Raw genomic sequence first — 27,558 nt, 5'->3', positions numbered from 1 at the left:
ATGCATTTTATGAATTTGTCACCAAAGCCACATATCATCACTTCTGCCTTATACTCTTCATTAAAAATGAGTCGCTACCCACATTCAAAGGAAAGAAAGCTAAGCTCTACTTATTAAAAGGGGAAATAATGCAGTGTTTATGAAACATATCTGGTTTAGAGGTTTTGACTGAGTCATCAAATAATTGCCTTATTTTAATCTGGGTACTAGTCTAAATAAAGCTAAGAACCTTGAGTGGTTCCAATTTTATAATCCTTGGAGCTTAAGAACTTGTGAAAAGTGTTCAAAGAGATTTTTTTAAACTCAGCTTTAGGATAAACTACCAATTTTAGTGAAACACAAACTTCCAGTTACTTATCATTCAGCACCTGCGTAGCCTCTCTGGGGAACTGTCATACACTTGTATATACTAGTCACTTCATAGCACAATGACTGGATGTGTAATTTCAGGATCATTGTAGACAAATTTCTTTTTAAACACTTGTTAACTGTAGCCTTCAGTAATATCCTGAATATTAGTGAGGTCCCTGTGTTTTACTTTTTCATTGCTTTTTTTTATATGACTGTAGTATTCAGTCTCAGCAGCAAGCAAGTCATCACATTCTTTTTCTCAAAGACAAAGGGTGGAGGTTTTGAAAGCAGGAGAAGCTTGAGGAGAAGAGTAAGTTTAGAGCCAAGCCAGAAAATGCTGTAGAGATTCCTCTCCTGATTCTCTTTATTGATATCCTTTAAATTTTAAATCTCCAAACTGCTAGATGTCCAGTTAATGTATTGCCGGTAGAGGCATTAAAAGGTTTTTTTTTTTTCTTTTGAATATTTATTCTTTATGTTTCAGGGCTATTCAAATTATAGTGGCAAAAAGGGTTATACATACACAGCAATTAACTTGTTAAGAGAATTTGAATTTATGCAAGGTAGGGTTCCTCTGCAAAACTGATGCCATATCAGATTCACAGCATTGACACAATATGATCATTATGATCTCACTAAAACTTTCTCCTTCTTCCATTTATCAGTGAACAAACCTAACAGACTTTACTTTTTGCTAAGATAGACTATCTGCTCCATTTTTTGATACTGTATTTACAGCATTGAGCTCTGTAAGTTTAGTATTCATTTCCTACTCAGAACAGAGTCAGCAGCAATATTAACAGGTATAAACCTTTACAAAGCCTTAAATAGTTCTACAAGGCTACAATTTTATTACACTGCTTTCCCTCAAAAGTCACTGACTTTCCTTGAAATATTATGCAAGATTTTCAACAACTTTCCTCTAATTTACTGGGTTTCGTGGTTACACTGTTTTCTAGTTTGGGTTTCATAAAGTACAGTGGAATTAAGTTTTTGAAAAACATAATGTGGGTTACGATTTAGAGATTGTTGCAGCTTATTCAACTACTTTCAAAATTTAAATTCTGCTTGTTTTTACTCAAGTGATTTAAAGTATGTACAAAGACCCATAAGACAAAGTATTACTGTTAATTTTCCAATACTAAGGAATATAATCTTTTTTAAGAAATATCATATAGGCTTTATAAAACAATTGTCAATAAATTCCTACTCTAAAATAACCTGTTTGTCAAGTACAACCCTTTATATATATATATATATATATATATATATATGTATATATAACTTCTGGATAAATAAAATGAAAAGAATGTCAATATAATGCAATATAAACAGCACAGAAATTGCCCAAAGACTAGAAAGAAAATTGGAGACTTAAAAACAAGATGATTTCTCTTTTACACATTTAAATTCCTCATCAGAAGAAAAACTATTTTAAAAAACTGTTCTAAAACTAATTTAGAAAAAAATATAAATAAAAGGTATAGCAGAAGGACAGCAATTTAAGAATAAGCTGAAGCAAACAAAATCCACTAAACATCTGATGAAGTACTCTATCACATATCTGTAAATCCCCAACTAGGGATGAGGAAGGAGATCCAGGCATCTGGAATTACCTCCCCCTTGACTTCCACACTTCATTTCAATAGAAGATAAGGCTGGCCAACTGGCACCTCCTGAATCCCCTTCCTGTAGATGGCAGGCTTGGTATTGGGGAAATTCTCCAGATGACACTGTTTTTACTTAAAACAAGATCAAACCTCCATCCGAACATCAGAACCTTTTCACATGTGATTCCTAAAACTGCAAACCCAAAGCCCTTTCATATGTGATTTCTAGAGCTGTAAACCCAGAAACTTTTGCTGTAAATCCGAAGCCCTTTCACTCGTGATTTCTAAGGCCGTAAACCTAAGATTATTTCGCGTGTAATATCTAGAGTGCAAGCCTATATAAAGGCGGAGCCTTCCTTTGTTGGAGGAGCTGGGTAATTTGGAACCATCGCCCGGCTCCCAGCCGTAATAATGATAATAATAATAATAATAAACTCTTTCCTTCCCCATTCAGTGTTCAAGAGCTCTGTTTCCCGTGGCCGCTACTGCTACAGGGAAACATAAAGAGTGCTTTAAGGACCTAATTAATTGGGCATCAGATGCCAACTTTTACATTTCCACAGAACTCTACTTTTTAAAAAGTACACTCATGTACAACTTCAAGTGATTCTCACAACTTTGTGATATAGACAGATACTTTAATGTCTGTATTTCCCTATAATAAAAATTGAAATAGAGATCATCTTAACACTTAACATTTGTTGAAACACTCCTTTTCTCTCTTTCCTTCACAAGAGAGAGAAAGACTCATTCTTAAATAATAATTTGCAATATTTAAACCTTATTGACTTTATCTGGATATTTGTTATTTAATTGAAAATCAAAGATGAAAAAAACATATTGTTCCCTAGAAAATAAATTTCCAAATCTCTCAATAAACAACTGTTTACTTATTGATATATACTCATGAACATTCGTTACCAAAAAAAATAATAAAATGAAAAAAACGAAACAACAACAAAAAACACCTCACAAGCCTGAGAAACAGTAAAAGGGCTAAAATATTGTAGAATATAAAATTTAAAGGTATAAATTAAAAACATATTCAAATGGGCTTTTCATAAATTGTATAACTTTTTATTTTGACTACATCACAATATTCAGAATTACAAATATTAAATAGTTTTCTGATTATCATCCTGTAAGCAAATGCAATTACTGAAATTCTACTTGGATTAGCCAATCCTCACACCCCTCATCTACCATGAACTTCAGCTTAGAGCCAGGCATTCACTAAATCAAAACTCAGCCATCATCACCAAAGAGTTCTTCTTTATGCTATCCACTTTAAACATCTTTTGAAAAATTCAAAATATCTTTTTAAACTGAAACTTACATTTCAAAAATCAGCTTCCAATATCAATATAGTAGAGGTTAATTATTTGCTCCATGGAAGCCATACCTCCCTTTCAGCTTCCTAATCATTTTACGTACCTGGCACCCTTTTTTTCCCCAGAAGATTGAATCAAAGGAATGGAAATAAGACTCAAATAAGTAAAATTACTCACTCCAAAATACTGGAAAGAATTACTCAACGGGAAAGTATTTCAATCATTGGTCAAATGGACCCTGTAGCCCTGTCTCTTGAATTCTATCTATGGATCAAGCTATTCTTTATTCAATGGCAATAAGCCAAGATTGACTTTATTGTGACAAATGCACAAGGCCCTTAAAGTTTCCAGGACTGCAGTAAAACACAGAAAATAACAATCATAAAATAATACAAGTCATAGTAAGCCAAGAATCAGTAACAGTAAAGTTAGTTTGGCTAACACTAAGTTTCTGATCTGGATAATCTTGTAAGTCTGTTTGCTAAAGAGGAAAAGAAGAGAGAAGAAAACCTCATAGAGGTATGCAATTTGAATGTTGTTCTGGTGTTAATGGAGCAGTAACTTTCCTAAGCTTGTAATGGGTCATAATAAATCAATCCCCAATCAATACAAATCAACCAAGCTATAGAATCATTTCACTTACCCATGATGGTTAGGGCTGTAGCTTTTGTTAATTCTTCTTTCATTGACTCGATTACTTCTAAATTACCACCATCCAGGTTGCATCTATTTATGGTTCCATTCCCCGAACTGATCCAATAAAGCTTGTTTTCCACGTAGTCTATTGATAGACCTGTAATTAAATTTTACAACTTAAACATAATGATAGCCACTTAAATTGTAATATTCACCTAGAACCACTGGATTTGAAGGGAAAAAAATAAGTCAAAAGCTCAGATTTTTGTCTTTACAAATAAGATCTGGCTAATAGGAAAACACATATGCTGTTTTCGGTTTGTTTTTTTTTAGAGACAGGGTCTCACTTTGTCATTTAGACTGGAGTACAGTGGTGCAATCATAGCTCACTGAAGCTTCAGACTCCTGGGCTCAAGCAATCCTCTCGTCTTAGTCTCCTGAATAGCTAGGATTACAAATATGCACCGCTATGCCCAGCTAATTTATATATTAATTTTTTAATAGACTGGGCCTCCTTATGTCGCTCAGGCTGGTCTTGAACTCCTGGGTCCAAGGGATCCTGTCACCTTGACCTTCCAAAGTGCTGGGATTACAGGCATGCACCATGGCACCCAGCCAACATATGCCATTTTAACTGACAGAGAAACATTATACTTTTGTAGGCATTTAGCAGTTATTTCTACAAATTACCAACAAAATCTTGTGCCACTGAGAGAAATGGCAGCTCCATTTCACAGAGACAAAAAATAGTACCTACAGTAGATAAGAAATCTGTGTTCATAGCTAGTTAGTGGACATTCCAGATATTTTTAGAAAGTTTCTGTTTCCAAATTGAGTGCCTGCCCTATTCATTATGCCACTTTGCCTCAGAAAGTTTTAATGTGTAATGATTCATTTGGGATACCAATTTAACTGATGAAATTTATAATTACTCATCTATTTTCCATAAAATTTATTTAGGCAGTTACAGATTTAAATTGGTGATTTCATCCCTCTTCAAGTAAATCCAAAAATGGAAGATTTTCAGCAAATAATAATTTTACCAAAGCACAGAATTAAATTGAGCTCATTTGGAGGCTGATATGGGGGAGATAAACCATTTGGCAAGGAATGAATCAAGCCAATGGCTTAAGACCCTAATCTCGACATAGCACAGTGTGTCCCTGGGGGTAAGGCTGCACTTTATTGTATTTTATGGGCAACTTTACATATTATAGTGGTGACCATCATTTTCAGAGGTCTCAGGGCAGGTATTTTTTGTTTGCTAAAAGTACTTGGCACACATCTACTTAACTACTGGCATGCTCAACAGCATTAGTATCCACATTTTAACAATAACTCTGTGGAGCCATGTTGGCCTTCTGTGATCCATAACTACTCATGGAAAAGCACATGTGGACATACACTCTGGCACACAATGCAACCAGCTGTTCCTGGGCTCTGTCTCAGAAAATAAAGTGAACAAATCACAAATAAATTCTTCCCTTAAAAGAAAAAAAAAGATGAGAGGAAGGAAGAGCAGATGATTGAAGAGACTCACAGATTCAAGAGCACTGAGAGAATGTCAAATATAGCCTAATAATTCTCAACTACAGGGATTCCCAGAACAAAGAATTGGAATCATTATAGGCACTTAAGAGCTATCTCTATGGATTAGACCCTCTCTTTTTCTGAGAGTTGAGGTTTCACTCTGTTGCCCAGACTGGAACAATTATAGCTCACCATAGCTTTGAAATCCTGGGTTCAAGTGATCTTCCCACTTCAGCCTCCTGAACTGCTGGAACTACAGGTGTGAGCCACGTTGCTTAGTTCTATTTTTTTTTTTTTCTTTTATAAGTGTTAAATTCTATTTTTGGAAAGAATAAGGTAAAGCTAGTTTATGCTCAGAGTCATCACAGGTATGGAATGTGAGGTAATGACTGGCCACAAGGCTATTGTGCTTCTAATTAAATTCTGTTTCTTAATCTGGGTGCTGGTTATACAGAAAAGTTCATTTAATCCACATTCATTAAGCCATATACTTAGGATGGTTTACTATTCCATATGCATGTGATTCTATCATATAAAGTTTACATTTAAAACATGGGAAGAAGCTAGCGGGTATATGGGAAGTTTAAACAGATAAAAGAAAATCTCCTAAATCAATGCAAAACACAATATCAAGTAATTTAGTGAAGAGGGGGCTTCACAGAGGCAAGAATTTTGTCTTTTATTTGGATCTGAGTTCACCAGAGTCTATTATTCAATTTCTTTGTTTCTGGACTGTGCCTAAAGAAAAGAGGCTTTGTCATAGTCAGCTTATTATGTTCACTGTCTATCATGATGATTAGAACAGAGAAGAAAATTAATTAAAATAAATTGTAATTAATAAAATTTATTAATTTTGTTAATTAAAAATTAATAAAATAAAGTAATAAAATTAATAAAAGTCTATCCATCAAATAAATGGATAGACTATTTAGTTAATTCTATTATGAAACTATAGCTTGTTTTCAAAGGGTTAGGCCAGGGAAGTTTAGTTATCTTCCCAACTGAATTTTTAAAGGTACTACTTATACTCAGATACTATAACAAGTGAGGAAGAACAATGATTCAACAGCTCTACTTAGTATGGCTTAAATATTTAAATTAATTTTAAGATGGAATAGCTTCAAATTAATAGTTTTAAGAACATAAAAGAGACAAAGTTTCTGTATTAATCTATCTATCTATCTATCTATGCATGTGATACACATCACATAACACCCTCTGTATATCTTCTTTCCTGTTAAGTATATTAGCTTAACCCTTAAATGTTCTTGAGTGCATTTATTCTCAGGTTCATAAAATAGAATTGCAATGTTTTACAAATTCTATTATTAATTTTAAAAACTAGTGACATATGCTTTATATTCACAGTTTAGGTATATATAAAAGTATAAGACATATCTCTGAAGTTTATTAATGCAAATGTTTTTGCATCATGAGATTTATCATTTTGTTACTATCATTCATATAAGTCCCAACAATACTAAGTAATTAATTGGTATACATGTGTTAGAATAATTTCTGAATCAATTCTCTGTTGTGTAAATATTTCAAAAAATGAATCACTAAGCAGTGAACTTAAAACTACTGAGTGATATTAGAATGCTAAATCAATACCCCTGACAAAACAGGTCAAATGTGAGCATATTTGTAAAACTTTCCTGGAACCTATACAAAGAAATAGAATCATGTCTGCACTAAAGGATCCTCAGAATGGGTGACTGAAATTTGAAAATTTTCAAAAGGACTATAGAATGTGTCTGAATATTTAAGTTGTAACAAAGTCTCATTTTTATAATACATTTAACTAATTCTTGAAATCATCTGAATCTGGCTATCAGAGTTGGAATCTAGATGCAATAATGTAATAAGCATACGATAAAAGCCATTTAAATTGAGAAAAAAGCTTTATGAAAAGAAAAATTTATCTTTTTACCAATCTTTCCTATTTTTATAAAAATACAGTTAATCCATATGCTTTAATTATAACACTTCTTATATTCAGACCCAAATTTTTCTTTGTATATTATTTTATTTGAATATTTTGATTTAAATAGGCCAGTTTAATTTTTATTGAGACAATGAAAATTGTAAAAATTATGTAATTTATCTCATAATAGAACTATTCTACATGGTAATGTAAGAAACTACATAATAATGTTTAAATAATGTGATTTACCTATATACAGTATTTCATATATCACTGAAAAAATTAAGTCCATTGTTTTAAGTGTTGTTGCAATTAAGACTAGAAAGTTCATTTTGTATGTCTCATTTCCTTTTAAGTGGCTCAAAATTAAATAAATATACTATTCAGTATGGAGTTAAAATAAAAATGCAAAGATATAAAGATGGAATTTTAAAAATTAAAAATTAAGGCTTTCAATAGATAATTTCCTAATATGTTTCCATCACCTACTAAATTTAACTTCAAAATTCTTATCCCTAGCTGGAAATTATAATTATCTGGAAAGTTATTTTAAAATATTGATCCCAGAGCCCCATTCCACAAATTTTCAATTTAATTGATTTGGGCTGGTCTTGGGCCTCAGTATTTTTAAAAAATCTCTCCAGGTAATTTTACAATACTCACTTTTTAAATAATTATTTTAAACATTGCATATTTTTATAAGCTTTCGAATTTAATATTTTAGTAAATTCAACTGGGCCTTTTACATTCCACTGGAAAGAGTATCACAATGGCAAAACCTTTGGAGACAGGAAAGGTTGAGATGTAGATGGGCGAAAAAGACAGACTATGAATATTAAAATGTAGAGGATTAACTTCTAGGCCTCTACACAGGTATGATAAATGTAATCAAAATCTTCTAAATATTCTTTTTCTGGCACTACCTTCAGACAGTAGAAAACAACTCCTTCTTCTGGGACTGGAAAAGTTGTAGAAACTGGTCATTGAAAACACACAAAACATGGAAGAAGACCAATAGTTTACATCACATGCTATACCTATAGAAGAATCTTAATACGCTATATACCCCAAAATGAAGATTTTTTTTTCAGACTTCATCAGAAGTGGCATGACTATTTCTATTCATGGGGCAGAACTGTTTTGGAAACATTAAAACTTTAGCTCTGATGGAGGCTAGTTATTACATGGGGAAGTATACACTATTAGGCTATCTCAAGAAATGCTTTATCCTTCCTGACAATATTGGGATTTTACTGGGTAAAGAATGGATGTGCTGGCTGGGCACTGTGGCTCATGCCTGTAATCACAGCACTTTGGGAGGCCAAGGCAGGTGGATTACTTGCAGTTGAGAGTTTGAGACCAGCCTGACCAACATGGCAAAACCCCATCTCTTCTTAAAAAAAAAAAAAATTAGCCAGGTGTGGTGGCTCACACCTGTAGTTCCACCCATTCGGGAGGCTGAGGCAGGAGAATCACTTGAACCCAGGAAGTGGAGGTTGCAGTGAGCTGAGATCATATCACTCCACTACTGCCTGGGCAACAGAGCAAGACCTGTCTCAGTAAAAAAAAAAAAAAAAAAAAAAAAAAAAAAAAGGATGTGCTGAGGAAACCCAAGTATTTAGTCTGTTCCATCCCTACCTTCTCTGTGAAGAGAACATAAATCTAAGGTGTCAGCCTTCAGTTACCTTGTCTAAGTATTTCTGGCAGCCTTGCCCTGGCTCTTCTACCATTGTGAGGAGGTAATGTCAAGAATAGCACCTCATACAATTGTTTCTGACACATAGAAAGCACTAAGGAAATGTTAGGTATATTTATGAGTAGTATAAATGTTTGTGTTTCCCTTTCAATCTAAGCTCTATTCTAAAGCTTGAAACCATCTCTCTGGTAATCCTACAACTGATAATTTGGAGATAATCTAATTACTAAAAATGTTGAGATTATGTACTTCATTCATAATAACAATATTCTCTCAATTATAAAATAAGCACATCGAAATTGAAACTTTTGCTTTGTGAAAAGCAATAAAAGACATGACTCAGTCTGGGAGTAAATATTTGCAATCTATACATCCAACAAAAGATAAGTATCAACAAAAGAACTTTCAAAACTCAATAGTTAAAAAAAATTGCAATTCACAACTGAGCAAAAGACCTGGACATTTCACAAAATAATATATACAAATGGTAAATAAACACATTAAAAAGATGTTAAGTATCATAGGAAAATGCAAGTTAAAATGAAACTTTTATAGACAACATAACGCCTAGAAGAAATAAAAGTGTTTTAAGTGACAATGAGATACACTATATATCAATTGGAATGGCTAAAATAAAAAGCAGTGAGAACACTAAATGCTGACAAGGATACAGAGAACTGGATCACTGATACACACTGCTAGAGGGAATGTGAAATGGTAAACTCACTCTAGGAAACAATTTGACAGTTTCTCATAAAATTGAGCATACCAATATAGTATGAGCCAGCATTGCATTCCTGAGAATTTATCTCAGAGAAATGAAAACTAATGTTCACACAAAAATGTGTACATAAACCTTTAAATTATTATTAATACTTTTTCAAGAGAGAATCTCACTCTGTCGCCCAGGCTGGAGTGCAGTGGCATGATCTCAGCTCACTGCAACCTCCACCTCCCAGGCTCAAGCAATTCTCCTGCTTCAACCTCCCATATCAGCCTGCTAATTTTTTGTATTAAATATTTTTTGCAGAGATGAGCTTTTGCCATGTTGGCCAGGCTGGTCTTGACCTCCTGGCCTGAAGTGATCCGCTGGTCTCAGCCTCCCAAAGGGCTGGGATTACAGGTATGAGCCACCATGCCCAGCCTAAACAAATTTTTTTTAAAGCACATTATTCAACAACTAGTCGAGTATACTGACTTTATCTTATCCTGATATAAATTCTTTTGGGAAATTGCCCTTCTCATTTCACCCTGCCTTAATTAAGGACATACATAGTTACAGGGCTAAAGTAGTCAACTGATCCCTTACTACTTATCCTATTCAAGCTAAGATTTCAATATTTCCTCCATCCTTCCTAACATAACTCATTTTACCTGGGACAGTTTATCCAAATCCCCAGCCCTTGATGCATAGCAAAAGAATGTAGTTGTCTACAATGAAAGCTAGGATTCGAATTCAAATTTGCTTCCAAAACCATATTAAATTTTAACCATTGTGCCTTATGAAAATAACACATGCAGAAATAGAGGAAAAAACAGAATCAAAGAAACTATTTTATAATTGTTTTATTTTAAAAGCATTTTTAAAAGCTTTAATACCTATAGTTTTATGATTTGCCAAAACTACATTTTATAGCTTGATAAGAAAAATAGAAATAAATATTTTTAAAGCACTGGATTGTGTCACTCAAATATTTTAAAATTGTAGTTCCTGATGGCATAATGCTAAATATTTCCTTATGTTAGATTTGCTATGCATATAGAAAAAATTCACAGTTCTGTACATATATCATCCTTTTACACCTTTTATTCCTGCTTTTCCTTTCTGCTAGGAATAAGGAAAGCCCCTTCTCTTTCTACCGTTTCTTTAAAAACAAAATTATATTTTTCCTTCAAGATCCCATCAAAATTTCAAAAATCATCAATTTGGTTATAATTTTCTATTTTTCCTCCTCACAAAATATTAGTTGTTTATTTTCAGTGTCTACTTATCTATCGGTATGATGAACATAGTACTCATGAAAAACATTGAGTATTTTTGTTTCATTTAACTCTACTAAAAATCTCACTCAAATGGCTTGTAATTATCTCTGACTTTTTCTTTCACTGAACTATGTTCTCCTTGAGGATGGTACCAGATTTTATTTTTAGGGTCTAGTAGTACCTAGTGTACACTTCATAACCTTTTAAAAGAATTATCTTCCCAGATCCCCCAATTTAGTAACATTTGAATAAATGAGTAAATGAATGATCAGAGGAAAGTGTAATATATTTAAATTATGTGTGTATGTTCACATATGTAATTATAATATTAGTTTGTCAACTCTTCTGGCCTTTTTTGTAACTTATTTGTAACATTTCTTTTGAGATGTGCAGTCTTAAATATGGAAAGTGCTTCCTACGTAATAAAAGTGTGCTGAGTAATAAGCATCTATCAATAACAGAAATGCATTATATTGAGCAAGGAAACATATCTAGGACTTTTAAAAAAGTTTTCACTTCTAAAAAATAAGGTTCCTTAAATTATTTTGATGTGCTTATGAATGTTATATGCAAATATAATTCACAATCTACTTTACATAGTGTATGAGTTCAAATGATAAAATAATAGAAAATACCTGGTAGATTTCAAGAGGATGTACTTCAAGTTTAAGTAAACAAATGACTTTCAATTGAGATTACATTGAAAATAAAGGGTAAACACCAAAGAAATAAAAATATATAGTATACAAGATTCCTAAGAATAGCCATGAAGGATAATTTTGATTGACAAGCCAAGTTGCTTTATATGAGGCTTAAAGGATAAAATTTATAACATAAAGACACTTTAAACTTAGAAACCACTGTAAGTAGTAAACTAAAATCCTATGATATGTAGACTGCTCTAAGCATTTAATATCTCCAATACTGAGCAATAAATCATAATTGACATTATGTACCTCAACAATGGATAACTGGAATGCTGATGTTGATTTATATTTAACGGAAACAAAATTATTTAGCCTAAATTACCTGAAGGCTGCAATTACTCAGTCTTTAGTGACATACATTCATAAAATGCCACATTGAGTATTTTCATATAATTATGATGCACTTCTATTTTAAATATATCACACATGGATTTAACAGCAAACAAACAAGAGAAGTCAGCAAATTACATATAAGAAAAATTCTTTAAACTTAACAATTCCTCAAACTAGAAAGTCTGGTGTATCAGTGTCATTGCCATTTCAAAACATTTAAAGATTCAGAAATAATGTGAGGGAAAATTGGCACAGAGGTGAAGTTGGTCCTTGCATACTCCTGGCTGCTTAGAAAAGTCAACTGTTGTGTCCTAACTGGGTCTACAATTCTCAGGAGTATGCTTGTTAGGGGTTTTCTCTTTCCCACATTCCATAATTCAAAACTGTCAGTTTTATTCCCTGATCCATGCTGAGGTCAAGTAATTACTCCAAGAAATCAACCTCTCTGGGCACAACATAATGGTTAAGATTTAATATGGTTTGGAAGCAAATAAACTTGGATTTGAAACCTAGCTTTCATTGTAGACAATGGTATTCTTTCAACAAGACTCGGTTTCTGAATCTATAAAGGAAAAAAAAACTTATTCCAGAGATGATTGTTATAAGACGATTAATGCAAAGCATTTTGCAAGTGGCTGACATATTGCAAGTGCTTAAAAAGTAGTCACTATAATTATATTATTTTTATTGCCAGAGTGATCATGGTTGTACCGTATCAAAGATCTCAGGGTAAAAGTACATGCAGACACAAAGGTGTGGCTTCATAATGAGAATATAGTTACTATAAAGGGTGTTAGGCAATAATTGCTATGAGCTAATTAATGCTTCTCCATCTTTACTAGGCAGAATATAGTGTTTAATCCTCACATTTTGGGGAAAAAAATAAAATGCATAATCTGACAACAACATGCATGAGAAGAAATTCAACTGGGGTGGCTCTTCTTAATTGTTTAATTTTCTTCACTGAAATTTAAGGAGTACTGTAGGCAGTTTGAACCAGAGCTCACACAGACTCATCATTAAATAATAATTACAATAATTGCTTGCAATAAGTAAATGAAATTACAGTGAGTAAATAATGCAGTAATTAATGTCCTTATGTATTTAAGCATTTCATGGTGTGATGATCATGTATGCCAGCAACAACAGGTTTGTATTTATTTTTTCACACATTCATATATCCATTCACAGTACTGTAAGGTTCCATTTTAGAAATCACTCAGTGGAATAGTTCTGAAAGAATCCTTTAAAGTAGTATTACCATGACATGGACTCCTTAGAGTTTTTCAAATATCCTATGTCAAGTATTTCCTTATGAAACAACTTTAATTCTACATTAAATAGTAGTTTCAGTCTATATATAAAACCCAAAAATATTTTATCCAATTATTTGCATCACAATGCTAAATTATTAAGAAAAACAGAAAAAATAATAGCAAAATATTATCTTTAGCAAACTACTGCAGGAACACAAAACCAAATATTACATGTTCTCATTTATAAGTGAAAGCTGAATGATAAGAACTCATGAACATAAATAAGGGAACAACAGACACTGGGGTCTACTTGAGAATGGAAGATGGGAGGAGGGAGGGAAAGGAGCAGAAAAAAATAGCTATTGAATATTAGGTTTAATACCTGGGAGATGAAATAATCCAAACAACAAACTCCCATGACACAAGTGTACCTATATAACAGACCTTCACATGCACACCCGAACTTAAAATAAAAGTTTTAAAAAAAAGCAAAAAAGATTTTTTTAAAAAAATACGAGGCCGGGCGCGGTGGCTCAAGCCTGTAATCCCAGCACTTTGGGAGGCCGAGGCGGGTGGATCACGAGATCAAGAGATCGAGACCATCCTGGTCAACATGGTGAAACCCCGTCTCTACTAATACAAAAAATTAGCTGGGCATAGTGGCGCGTGCCTGTAATCCCAGCCACTCAGGAGGCTGAGGCAGGAGAATTGCCTGAACCCAGGAGGCAGCGGAAGTTGCAGTGAGCCGAGATCGTGCCATTGCACTCCAGCCTGGGTAACAAGAGCGAAACTCCGTCTCAAAAAAAAAAAAAAAAAAAAAAAAAAAATACGAAACACAATAATCTGAAATTCTTCAGTATTTTCTCTAAATTAGTAAGAAATATAAGCTATTAAATATATTTTAAGAAAATGGTTGAGGCCTACACAGTGAAAATACTCTAACTTTTTTTAAAGTTACTCTGCACTGTACTTTTAATCTGGTCTAATCCATATGAACCCTGTTGTGATAGATCAAAAATTACAATTAATAAGGTTGAAATAAATGAGGGATTACTGTAATTTTTTTTTATTTCATCATTATTCCCTCTGATAAGAAGGTTTATCAATAAGTAGATAACATGACTATATTTATTTTTGCCTTTTCTTTAATTTTATGAGAAATTTGTCATTGAGGTGCTAATGAGAACCCAATAGCCACAGAGTTAGACAGGGGAAGCTGAAGAAACAGTAAGATGAATAAATAGAGAAGAAAATTTAGAAATATAACATTTCCAACTTTTTCTTCCTAGCTAGTCATGTGCTTATATAGCAACCCAGGTACATACACATAGTATTCGTACATCATACTTTGAGAAAATAATGGTACAAAAATAAATCTGAGATAACTTTAATCTGTTTTTTACTCCTCAGATATATCAAATGAAATGCAACATAAATTCATATTCAGGTCACAAAGTATTCACTTCCAGTGAATACTTCTAAATATCACACATTCACAAATTAATTTTACTTAACTGAGACATATCAATAAATCTTAGGTTTAGTCAATGCTGTAGAGACTCTTGCCATAGGATGGGAAACAGTTTTCACTTCATTCAACAAATATTTATTGAAAATCTACTTACATGCCTAAACTGTGCTGATAGTTGGGGATATAATGATAAATAAAACAGATATGGTTCCTAGATTTGTAGTGCTTCCCTTTTAGTTGATGAGGCAGTAGGTAATCATATATTCAACAAACAAATTAAAAATTTAAATGATAACAGAGCTAAAAGTCAAATACAGTCCTAAAAGTGTATTTAGGAGACTTCAGCCTGGTCACAGAGGTCAGGGAAGATACTTGGAAAAAAACACTTGGCTTATTAGAGAGAAGTGAGCGAACTACACTAAGAGGAGATGGGAGAAATTTCTGTGCAAAGAAATAACTTGTTAAACTGTAATATTGGTGAAAACAGCTTAAAAATTGGGAAAATATCAAAGAAGGGAAATATGGCTGGAGTGGGAAGTTTTGGTCACACTGCACTTCCTTTTAGACTGTGAACTCCATGGGGAAACTGTTCATATCACTTTCATTCATGTTGTCTCTTAGTAACTGGCACATTATAGGAACTCCCTTTTTTTTAGTTTTTTTCTTCAAGGCTCCCACATGCATACAAACCAACATGTGGATCTTCACCATGTTCTTATGTTTTGTTTAGTTTTTTCTCATCAGGATGCAAACATTGCAAAGCCAGTATTACATAAAGTCTTCTGTATCATTCACAGAGCCTAACATAATACATTTACATAGTAGCTGTATACAGTATTAGTAGTAACATAATCATAATTCATATATTTTGATGAATTTAGACTTTAAAAAGAGGAGCCAATTGTAGAATTTTTTTTCTTTATTTTAATAGAGCTCTTGTTTAGATTTTAGGTAAACAGTTACGGAGATCAATGTTTGGACCAACATATATACAACTACTACACTTGCAAGGATATGTATCAGTGAATAAACTACAGAAAAGTTTCTGTTCAAAACTTGTGATGATTACTTTTATGTGTCAACAGGGCTAGGCTGTAATCCCCAGTTATTCAATCAAACAATATCCTGGGTGTTGCTGTGGAAGTATTTTGCAGATGTAATAACCATCTGTAATCAGGTGACTGAGTGAGGGAGATTTTTCTCAAAAATCTGGATGTTCCTGATTCAATCAGTTGAAAGGCCTTATGAACAGAATTGAGGTTTCCCTGACAAAGAAACTCAGCCTGTGGTCTGCAGCTTCAGCTCCTGTCTGAGAGTGTCAAGCATATCTTTAGTGATAGCCTGCCCAAGGATTTCAGATTTGCCTAGTCAATTTTCAGGATCTCATAAGTCAAAATTTTGCAACAAATAACATACATGTAGGTATATATGTACAGCAGGTCCTTGAAGAACATTTTGGTATAACATTGACAAAAATAAAAATGATTCCCACCTGGGGCCACTCTCTGTGTGGACTTTTCCTATTCTCCCCATGTCTGTGTGGGTTTTCTCTGAGTGCTCTGGTTTCCTCTCACATCCCAAAAATGTGCATGTTAGGTTAATTGGCATGTTTAAATTGTCCCAGTTAAAGAGATTCACATCATCAAAATTGCAGAGTAAAGCCAGATGGCTTCACTCTCCCCAACAGAAAACCAAAATAGTTATTCAGTGCCAAGATGATCACCAGCAATATCCAGAAACTCAAATCTGAGGCTGAGATGATCCCTGAAACCAGAGAGAAGTAAAAAACTCTGAGCAAATAGTAAGAGAAACAGGCCTTTCTATTCATAATACCCCTCCCTCAATCTGCCAGGCACCATGCATTAATGATTCCTTCTAGACTCGTGGTTTCTACACGGAAAAAGTGAGATCAAGGGACACAGCCAGCTTCCCCAGCATCTTAGATTCTCTTTTAAGAAAACTATTACTGTCTTGACCCACAGGGAGAATCATGAGGACCTGCAGGGAGAAAACCCCTGATGGCAGCTAGAGTCAAAGAGGAGAGGTGAGATTAGGAACTCCAGCCTGTGAAACTGTTATTTATCTTAGCGGACACCAAATAAGAGTAGCTATTCAGCCACAACGTACTGAAGGAGGCAATCTCAATGAATAGTCTAAGCATGAAGCCCCACCAGTCTCCTGCAGAGCTGGGGTATTCCCCTTAGGAACTCCACTCCTATTCAGGACCAGAAATATTCTGAACACTTGTGAGAGCCAAGGCAAATTTGGGATTAAGATGCCAACCAATGCCAAAAAAGGCATCAGTCTAGGATTAAGTGGATTTGCAAGTGATTACAAAGAAACTCACAAACATACTCTAGAAAGACCAACATGAGTCAGACACAAGTAAAGGCCTTCAATGGAAAACTATAGACATATATCCACAAGAAACAACAGCAAACAGGGAACCAATACCTCCTCAGATGGACAAAACACAGAGCCAGTGACTAACCCTAATGAGACAGCAATTTGTGAGCTCTCAGACCAAGAATTCAAAATGGTAGTTCTGAGGAAACTCACTGAACTCCCAGGTAACATGGAAACTCAATGCAGAAATTTATCAGAGCAAGAAACAAAGATTAAAGTAATAACTTAACAAATCAAATCAAAATCTTAGAAATGAGAAGCAAGTTTGCTGAACTAAAAAATGCATCAGAGGTTCTCAAGAGCAGAATGGAACAAGCAGGAGAAAATAAGTAGGCTCAAGGATAGGCTATCAGAAAACATACAGTAAAAGGATAACAAAGAAAAATAATTAAAAGGAATGAAGAACACCTACAAGATATAGAGAATAACCTCAAAAGTGTAAATCTAAGCATTATTAGCATACGAGGGGAGTTGAGAAAGAGCAAAGAGTAGAAAAGAAATAATAAATCAAAGAAATAATAACAGGAAACTTACCAAACCTAGATAAAGATAAAAATATCTAGTTATAGAAAGGTCAGAGATCACCAAAGAGATTCAACCCAAATATGAATATCCCAAAGCATATAATAATCAAATTCTCAAAGGTTAAGGACAAAACAAGGATATAAAGCATCAAGAGAAAAGCAGCAAATAACATATAAAGGAGCTCCAATTCACTTGGCAATAGACTTCTCAATGGAAACCATATAGGCCTGGTGAGAGCGGGGTGACATATTTAAATTGCTAGAAGAAAAGCTGCTGAACAAGAATATTGTACCCAGAAAGCTTTCCTTCAAACATGAAAGAGAAATATAGTCTTTCTCATACAAACAAAAGCTGAGGGAACTCACAATCACTAGATCCATCTTACAAAAGAATTCTAAAGGGAATTCTTCAATCTGTCAAAAAAAAGAGATGTTAATCTGCAAAAAGAAAACATTTGAAGGTCTAAAACTCATTGCTAAAAGGAAGTATAAAGACAAATTCATAATACTCTAAAAACAAGTAATAAAATGTCAGTGGTAATTCCTTACCTATCAAAAATAATATTGAGGGGGGGAGGATCCAAGGTGGCGGATTAGACATGACTCTAGTGCACAACACCCAGCGAGAGAGATGCAGAAACCCAGAGATCTCCTAGCTCCAACCGAGGTACCAGGTGCATTTCAATGGGTCTGGTCCAAGGGTGAGCAAAGCCCACTCAGGGCAGACCGAGGAGGGGAGGGGTGCTGCTTCACCCAGAAAGTGCATCTGACTGGCGAGTTGGAGGCTCCACTTCTGGCGCTCTGGTCCAGATACAGCGCTTCCCCCAAAGCCTCAGCAATACACAGAACAGGGATTCTTTGCCAGTCAAGTGCCAGGAATTACAAGTGCAGAGTGGAATAAGAGTCTGTAGACTAAGTTTTGCCCCCTCCCCCGCCCAGAGAGAGAGAGGGAGCTGTAAGAGGGAGCAGCTGTGCAGCCCCTACCCCATGACCAGAGAGAGAGAAAGCTGAAAGGGGGAGGCTGCCGGGTGAGGCTGGGCAGGTCCCTACCCTCCCTGACAAACCCCAGAGGGCTGAAGCTCTGACTCTAGTAGGTTGCTTAGCAAGTGCCACAGTCTGAGATGAACACTAAATGATACAGCCCAGTGGAGGAAGGGCACAATCCACCACTAGAAGGGTGGGATTGGGCTACATGTTTTAACAAAAAACACAGGAAGCCTATGTAGCAACGGGATGGCGTTCTTGACAACCCAGTGGCACCTACAGGTCAGCAGAAGAGGTGGGCCTCATCTCCCAGCATAAACAAAAAACACACAGGAAGCTTCCCTAGTAACCTGAAGGAGTCGCTAGAAACCCAGCAGCACCCCCACAGGCAGACAAGTGACCTCATCAAGCAGCTCTCTGACACCACAGCCAGGTAAATCCACAAAGATGGGAAAAAATCAGCGCAAAAAAGGTGAAACCATCAAAGACCAGAACACTCCTTCTCCTTCAAGGGATCACAACTCCTCAACAACACAGCATCACAACTTGACCGAGAAGGAGTATGAAGAATTGATGGAAACAGGATTCAGAAGGTGGATAATAACAAACTTTTCGGAGCTAAAGGAACACATTCTAACTCAATGCAAAGAAACCAAAAACCTTGAAAAATGCTAACTAGAATAACCAGCTTAGAGAAGAACATAAACGACTTGATGGAGTTGAAAAACACAGCACGAGAACTACATGAAGCAAACACAAGTTTTAATAGTCGAAGCAATCAAGCAGAAGAAAGGATATAAGAGATTGAAGATCAACTCAATGAAATAAAAAGAGAAGGCAATACAAGAGAAAAAGAGTGAAAAGAAATGAACAAAGCCTCCAAGAAATATGGGATTAGGTGAAAAAACCTAATCTATGCTTGATCGGTGTACCTGAATATGACAGGGAGAATGAATTCAAGCTAGAAAACAGATTCCAGGATATTATCCAGGAGAACTTCCCAAGCCTAGCAAGGCAGTACAAATTTCAAATTCAAGAAATACAGAGAACTCCACAAACATATTCCTCAAGAAGAGCAACCCCAAGGCACATAATCGTTGGTTTCACCAGGGTCGAAATGAAGGAAAAAATGCTAAGGGCAGCCAGAGAGAAAGGTCAGGTCACCCACAGAGGGAAGCCAATCAAACTCACAGCAGAACTCTCAGCAGAAACCCTACAAGCCAGAAGACAGTGAGGGCCAATATTCAACATCCTTAAAGAAAAGAACTTTCAACCCAGAATCTCATATCCAGTCAAACTAAGCTTCATAAGTGAAGGAGAAATAAAATCCTTTACGGAGAAGCAATTATTGAGAGATTTTGTCACCACCAGACCTACCCTACAAGAGCTCCTGAAAGAAACACTAAGCATGGAGAGTACCAGTCACTGCAAAAGCAAACCAGTTGGCAAAGACCAAAAATGCAATGAAGAAAATAAGTCAATTAATGAGAAAGAAACCCAGCCAGTAACAAAATGGCAGGATCAAATTCACACATAACAATATTAACATTGAATGCAAATGGCCTAAATGCCCCAATCAAAAGACACAGACTGGTAAACTGGATAAAAAGTCTGAACCCATTGGTATGCTGTATTCAAGAAACCCATCTCACATACAAAGACACACATAGACTCAAAATAAAGGGATGAAAGATGATTTACCAAGCAAATGGAGAACAAAAAAAAGCAGGGGTTGCAATCCTAGTCTCTGATAAAATGGACTTCAAACCAACAAAGATCAAAGAAGACTTCAAACCAACAAAGATCAAAGAGACAAAGAAGGATATTACATAATGGTAAAAGGATCAATCCAACAGGAAGAGCTAACTATCCTAAACATATACGCCCCCAACACAGGAGCACCCAGATACATAAAGCAAGTTTTTAATGACCTAAAACAAGATTTAGACTCCCACACAATAATAGTGGGAGACTTCAATACTCCACTGTCAATATTAGACAGATCAACGAGACAGAAAATTAACAAGGATATTCAGGACTTGAAGGCAGAGCTGGATCAAGCGGATCTAATAGACATATACAGAATGCTCCATCCCAAATCCACAGAATATACATTTTTCTTAGCACCACATTGCACCTACTCTAAAATTGACCACATCATTGGAAACAAATCACTCCTCAGCAAATGCAAAAGAACAGAAATCATAACAGTCTATCAGACCACAGCACAATCAGTCTAGAACTCAGGATCAAGAAACACACTCAAACCCGCACAACCACTTGGAAACTGAACAACTTGCTTCTGAATGTTGACTGGACAAACAATGAAATGAAGGCCGAAATAAAGATGTTCTTCGAAACCAACCAGAATGAAGACACAGCTTACCAGAATCTCTGGGACACCTTTAAAGCAGTATTGAGAGGGAAATTTATAGCAATAAATGCCCACCAGAGAAGAAAGGAAAGATCTAAAATTGACACCCTATCATCAAAATTGAAAGAACTAGAGGAGCAAGATCAAAAAAACTCAAAAGGTAGCAGAAGACAAGAGATAACTAAGATCAGAGCAGAACTGAAGGAGGTAGAGACACAAAAAACCCTTCAAAAAAATCAATAAATCCAGGAGCTGGTTTTTTGAGATGAACAAAATAGACAGACCGCTAGCCAGATTAATAAAAAAGAAAAGGGAGAAGAATCAAATAGATGCAATAAAAAACGATAAAGGGGATATCACCACTGATCCCACAGAAATACAAACTACCATCAGAGATTACTACAAACAGCTCTACTCACATAAACCAGTAAACCAGGAAGAAATGGATAAATTCCTAGACACTTATACTCTACCAAAACTAAACCAGGAGGAAGCTGAAACCCTGAATAGACCAATAACAAGGGCTGAAGTAAAGGTAGCAATCAATAGCCTACCAACTAAAAAAACTCCAGGTCCAGACGGGTTCACAGCCAAATTCTACCAGATGTACAAAGAGGAGCTGGTTCCATTCTTTCTGAAACGGTATCAAACAATACAAAAGGAGGGAATCCTCCCTAACTCATTTTATGAGACCAACATCATCTTGATACCAAAACCAGGCAGAGACTCAACTAAAAAAGAAAACTTCAGGCCAATATCCATGATGAACATCAACACAAAAATCTTCAGTAAAATACTGGCAAATAGATTGCAACAGCACATTAAGAAGCTTATCCATCACGACCAAGTAGGCTTCATCCTGGGGATGCAAGGCTGGTTCAACATACACAAATCCATAAATGTAATCCATCACATAATAGGAACCAAAGACAAAAACCACATGATTATCTCAATAGATGCAGAGAAGGCCTTTGATAAAATTCAACAGCCCTTCATGCCAAAAACTCTCAATAAACTAGGTATTGATGGAACTATCATAAAATGATAAAAGCTATATATGACAAACCCACACCAATATCATACTGAATGGGCAAAAGCTGGAAGAATTCCCTTTGAAACCAGGCACTAGACAAGATGCCCTCTCTCACCACTCCTATTCAACATAGTATTGGAAGTTCTAGCCAGAGCAATCAGGCAAGAAAAAGAAATAAAGGGTATTCGATTAGGAAAGGAGGAAGTCAAACTGTCTCTATTTACAGATGACATGATTGTGTATCTAGAAGACCCCTTGTATCAGCCAAAAATCTTCTCAAACTGATAAGCAACTTCAGCAAAGTCTCAGGATACAAAATCAATGTGCAAAAATCACAAGCATTCCTATATACCAATAACAGACAAACAGAGAGTCAAATCAAGAGCGAACTCCCATTCACAATTGCTACAAAGAGAATAAAATACCTAGGAATACAACTAACAAAGGATGTAAAGGACCTCTTCAAGGAGAACTACAAACCACTGTTCAACGAAATAAGAGAGGACACAAACAGATGGTGAAACATTCCATGCTCATGATTAGGAAGAATCAATATTGTGAAAATGGCCATACTGTCCAAAGTAATCTATAGATTCAATACTATCCCCATCAAGCTACCAATGACCTTCTTCACAGAACTGGAAAAAACCACTTTAAACTTCATAGGGAATCACAAAAGACCCTGCATAGTCAAGACAATCCTAAGCAAAAAGAACAAAGCTGGAGGCATCACACTGCCAGACTTCAAACTATACTACAAGGCTACAGTAATCAAAACAGCATGGTACTGGTACCAAAACAGAGACATAGACCAATGGAACAGAACAGAGACCCTAGAAGAAACACCACATATCTACAACCATCTGATTTTTGACAAACCCAGCAAAAACAAGCAATGGGGAAAGGATTCCATGTTTAATAAATGGTGTTGAGAAAACTGGCTAGCAATGCACAGAGAGCAGAAACTGGACCCCTACCTGTCACCTTACACTAAAATTAACTCCAGATGGATCAAAGATTTAAACATAAAACCTAACACAATAAAAACACTAGAAGAAAACATAGGTAAAACCATCCAGGACACAGGCACAGGCAAGGACTTCATGACTAAAACACCAAAAGCAATGGAAATAAAAGCCAGGATAGACAAATGGGATCTAATTAAACTCCAGATCTTCTGTACAGCAAAAGAAACCATCATTAGAAACCATCGGCAACCAATAGAATGGGAAAACATTTTTGCAATCTACCCATCTGACAAAGGGCTAATACCCAGAATATACAAAGAATTAAAACAGATATACAAGAAAAAATCAAACAACCCCATTCAAAAGTGGGTGAAGGTTATGAAGAGACACTTTTCAAAAGAGGACATATATGAGGCCAACAAACATATGAAAATGCTCATCACTGGTCATTAGAGAAATGCAAATCAAAACCACACTGAGATATCATCTCATGCCAGTTAGAATGGCAATCATTAAAAAATCTGGAGACAACAGATGCTGGAGAGGATGTGGAGAAATAGAAACACTCTTACACAGTTGGTGGGAGTGTAAATTAGTTCAATCATAGTGGAAGACAGTGTGGCGATTTCTCAAGGATCTAGAAATAGAAATTCCATTTGACCCAGCAATCCCACTATTGGGTATATTCCCAAAGAACTATAAATCGTTCTACTATAAAGACACATGCACACATATGTTCACTGCAGCCCTGTGTACAATAGCAAAGACCTGGAACCAACCCAAATGCCCATCAATGATAGACTGGACAAAGAAAATGTGGTACATATACACCATGGAATATGACGCAGCCATAAAAAACGATGAGCTCATGTCCTTTGTAAGGACTTGGATGAATCTGGAAACCATCATTCTCAGCAAACTGACCCAAGAACAGAAAGCCAAGCACCATATGTTCTCACTCATAGGTAGGTGTTGAACAATGAGAACATGTGGACTCAGGGAGAGGAGCATCACACACAGGGGACAGTTGCGGGGGGGGAGGGGAGAGACAATGAGGGGTGTGGAGGGAGGGGAGGGTGGGGAGTGATAACATGGGGAGAAATTCCAGATATAGTATGCACCAAAAGTAAAATAAATGAAAAGATAATAATAATAACATTAAATATATATGGATTAAATACTCCAATTTAAAGATATAAAGCAGCTGAATGAATTTTTTTAAAGATTCAGCTATATGCTACCTGTAAGAAACTCATTTCACCTATAAAAGGACACACATAAGTTGAAAGTGAAGAGATGGAAAAAGATATCCTATGTAAATAGAAATCAAAAGCAGAGCAGGAGTAACTATTCTTATATCAGATAAAACAGACTTTAAGTGAAACTTCAAAAGAGACAAAGAAGGTGAACATATAGTGAAAAAGAGGTCGATTCAGTAGTAGCATACAACAATTCTGAATATATATGCATCCAACACCAATGTATCCAAATATATAAAGCAAACATTAATAAATCTAAAGGGAGTGATGGGCTGTAACACAATAATAGTGGAGGAATTCAACACATCATTCTTAGTAATTGACAGATCATCCAGACAGAAAATCAACCAAGAAAAAGTGGCATTAAACTACATTCTAGGCCAAATGAATCTAACTGATATTTACAGAGTATTTTATTCAACAACTCCAGAATATACATTTTTCTGATCAGCACATGGAACATTTTCCCAAATATACTATATGTGAGGCCACAAAATAAGTCTCAACAAATTCAAAAAAGTCAAAATTGTATCAAGTATCCTCTCTGACCACAATGGAATAAAACTAGAACTCAAAAATAAGAGGAACTTTGGAAACAATACAAACACATGACAATTAAACAACATGCTCCTCAATAATCAATGGGTCAATGAAGAAATAAAAAGGAAATTTTAAAAATTTCATGAAACAAATAAAACTGGAAACAAAACATACCAAAATTATGCTATAAAGCAAAAGCAGGGAAGTTTACAGCAATGAACACCTACATCAAAAAGTTAAAAGGTTTCAAATGAACAACCTAATGATGCACCTCGAGGAACTAGACAAGCAGGAATAAACCTATCCCAAAAGAAGTAAAAGAAAAATAATTATAAAGATCAGAACAGAAATAAATAAAATTGAGACTAAAACATAATACAAAAGATACATGACAGAGAAAGCCATTTTTTAAAAGACAAAATTGACAAATCTTTAGCTAGACTAATAAAAGAAAAAAGAGAAAAGACAAATAATCAGAAACAAATAAAAAAGGAGACCTAATGGCTGATACCACATAAATACAAAGAATAATTAGGGACTATTTTGAAGAACTAAACACTAACAAATTGGAAAACCTAGAATAAATGGATAAATTTCTGAACACATACAACCTACCATGATTGAACCATGAAGAAATAGAAAAGCCAAACAGACCAGTAATGAGTAATGAAATTAAATGAGAATAAAATATACTCCATCAAAGAAAACTCCAGGACCTGACAGCTTCACTAGTAAATTATCCCACACATTTAAATAAGAACAAATGCCAATTCTACTCAAAATATTTCAAAAATTGAAGAGGAGAATATACTTTCAAAATCATTCTAAGAGGCCAGTATTTCCCTGATGTTAAAACCAGACAAAGACATGACAAAACCTAGGAAAACTATATCCCCAATAAACACAGATGCAAAAATCTTCAACAAAATACTAGCAAACCAAATTCAACAACATATTAAAAATCCCACACAATCAAGTGGGAATCATTCCAGTTACACAAGGATGGTTCAACCTATGCAAATTAATAAATGTGATAAATCACATTAACAGAATGAAGGACAAAAAAACATATCATTTTCTTAGATTAAAAAGCATTTTAAAAGAATTCAACATCATTTTATGATAAAAAAAAAAAATCTTCTCAGTAAACTGGGTATAAAAGAATCAGATCTCAAAACAGTGAAGACCATATATAGTAAATCCAATGCTAACATTGTACTGACTGGAGAAAAATTGAGAGCTTTTCCTCTATGTTTTGGAACAAAACACAGATGCTTCTATTGCAACCTTTTTTTTTTTCAACATAGTACTGGACATTCTAGCAAACTAGAAAGAAGAAGACAATTTTTATTTTAAGAGGCATGATATTATACTTAGAAAATCCTAAAGTTCCCACCAAAAATCTATTAGAACTGATAAATCCAATAGTGTTGCAGGATTTATCATACAATAATCAGTGGCATTTATATAAAACAACAGTGAGCAAATTGAAAAAGGGATTAAAAAAGCAATCCCATATTCAATTGCTACAAAAAATATAAAATACCTAGAAATAAATGTAATCAAAGAAATAAAAGATCTCTACACAGAAAACAATAAACTACTGATGAAAGAAATTGAAGAACATACACAAAAAAGTAAAGCTATTCCATGTTTATGGAGTGCAAGAATTCATATTGGTAAAATGTCAACACTACCCAAAGCTACCTACAGATTATATGCAATCTCTATAAAAATACCAATGATGTTATAGAACCACAAAAGACCTCAAATAACCAAAGCAATTTTAAGCAAATAAAGCTGGGGTCATCACACTACTTCACTTCAAAATGTACTACAAAGACATAGTAAACAAAAACAGCATGATACTGGCATAAAAACAGACATAGTGAGTAATGGAACACACTAGAGAACTCAGAAATAAATCCATACACTTACAGACAATACATTTTTGATAAAGGCACCAAGAACATACTTTGTAGAAAGGACAATCTCTTCAATAAATGGTGCTGGGAAAATTAGATATCCTTGTGCAGAAGAATGAGACTAGACTACTATCTCTCACCATATACAAAAGTCAAATCAAAATGGAATAAAGACGAATCTAAGATGTAAAACTGAAATTCTTGAAAGAAAACATTTGGGAAACACTTCAGAACACGGAACTAGGCAATAATTCTTTTGGCAAGCTTTCAAAAGCACAGGTAACAAAACCAAAAACAGCAAATGGGATTACATGAAACAAAAAGGTTTCTGCACAGAAAAAGGAAACAATCAACGAAGAGAAGAGCAAATCTAAAGAATGGGAGAAAATATTTACAAACTATCCATTTGACAAGATATCAATAACCAAAATATACAGGGAACTCAATTCAATAGCAAAATAACAAATCACGTGATTTTAAAATAGGCAAATTATCTGAATAGGCATGTCTCAAAAAAAAAAAAAAAAGACACACAATTGGCCAACAAGTATATGAAAAATTGCATAACATCACTAACCATCAGGGTAATGTCACTCAAAACTACAATGGGATATCACCTCACCCCAGTCGGAATGGTTATTATCAAAAAGACAAGAAATAACAGTAGCTGGTAGGAGGTGAAGAAATGGGAATACGCCTACATTGTTGGTGCAA

General features: G+C 34.8%; 1 protein-coding gene across 1 annotated transcript in view; it reads right to left on the bottom strand.

Annotated features, from left to right (window-relative positions):
* LRP1B (LDL receptor related protein 1B) overlaps positions 1–27,558 on the bottom strand; it is a 1,560,879-nt gene that overhangs the window by 538,749 nt on the left and 994,572 nt on the right. Inside the window, exon 33 of the mRNA XM_064382912.1 lies at positions 3,936–4,085. Coding sequence (XP_064238982.1) covers positions 3,936–4,085 — 150 coding nt within the window. The remainder of the gene's footprint in view (positions 1–3,935; positions 4,086–27,558) is intronic.

This window comes from Aotus nancymaae, unplaced genomic scaffold (genome assembly GCF_030222135.1).
Source record: "Aotus nancymaae isolate 86718 unplaced genomic scaffold, 86718_ANA_hifiasm-v0.15.2.pri h1tg000029l, whole genome shotgun sequence".
Taxonomy (NCBI): domain Eukaryota; kingdom Metazoa; phylum Chordata; class Mammalia; order Primates; family Aotidae; genus Aotus; species Aotus nancymaae.
Note: the sequence above shows the minus strand (reverse complement) of the source record. Positions and strands in the feature narration are given on the sequence as shown.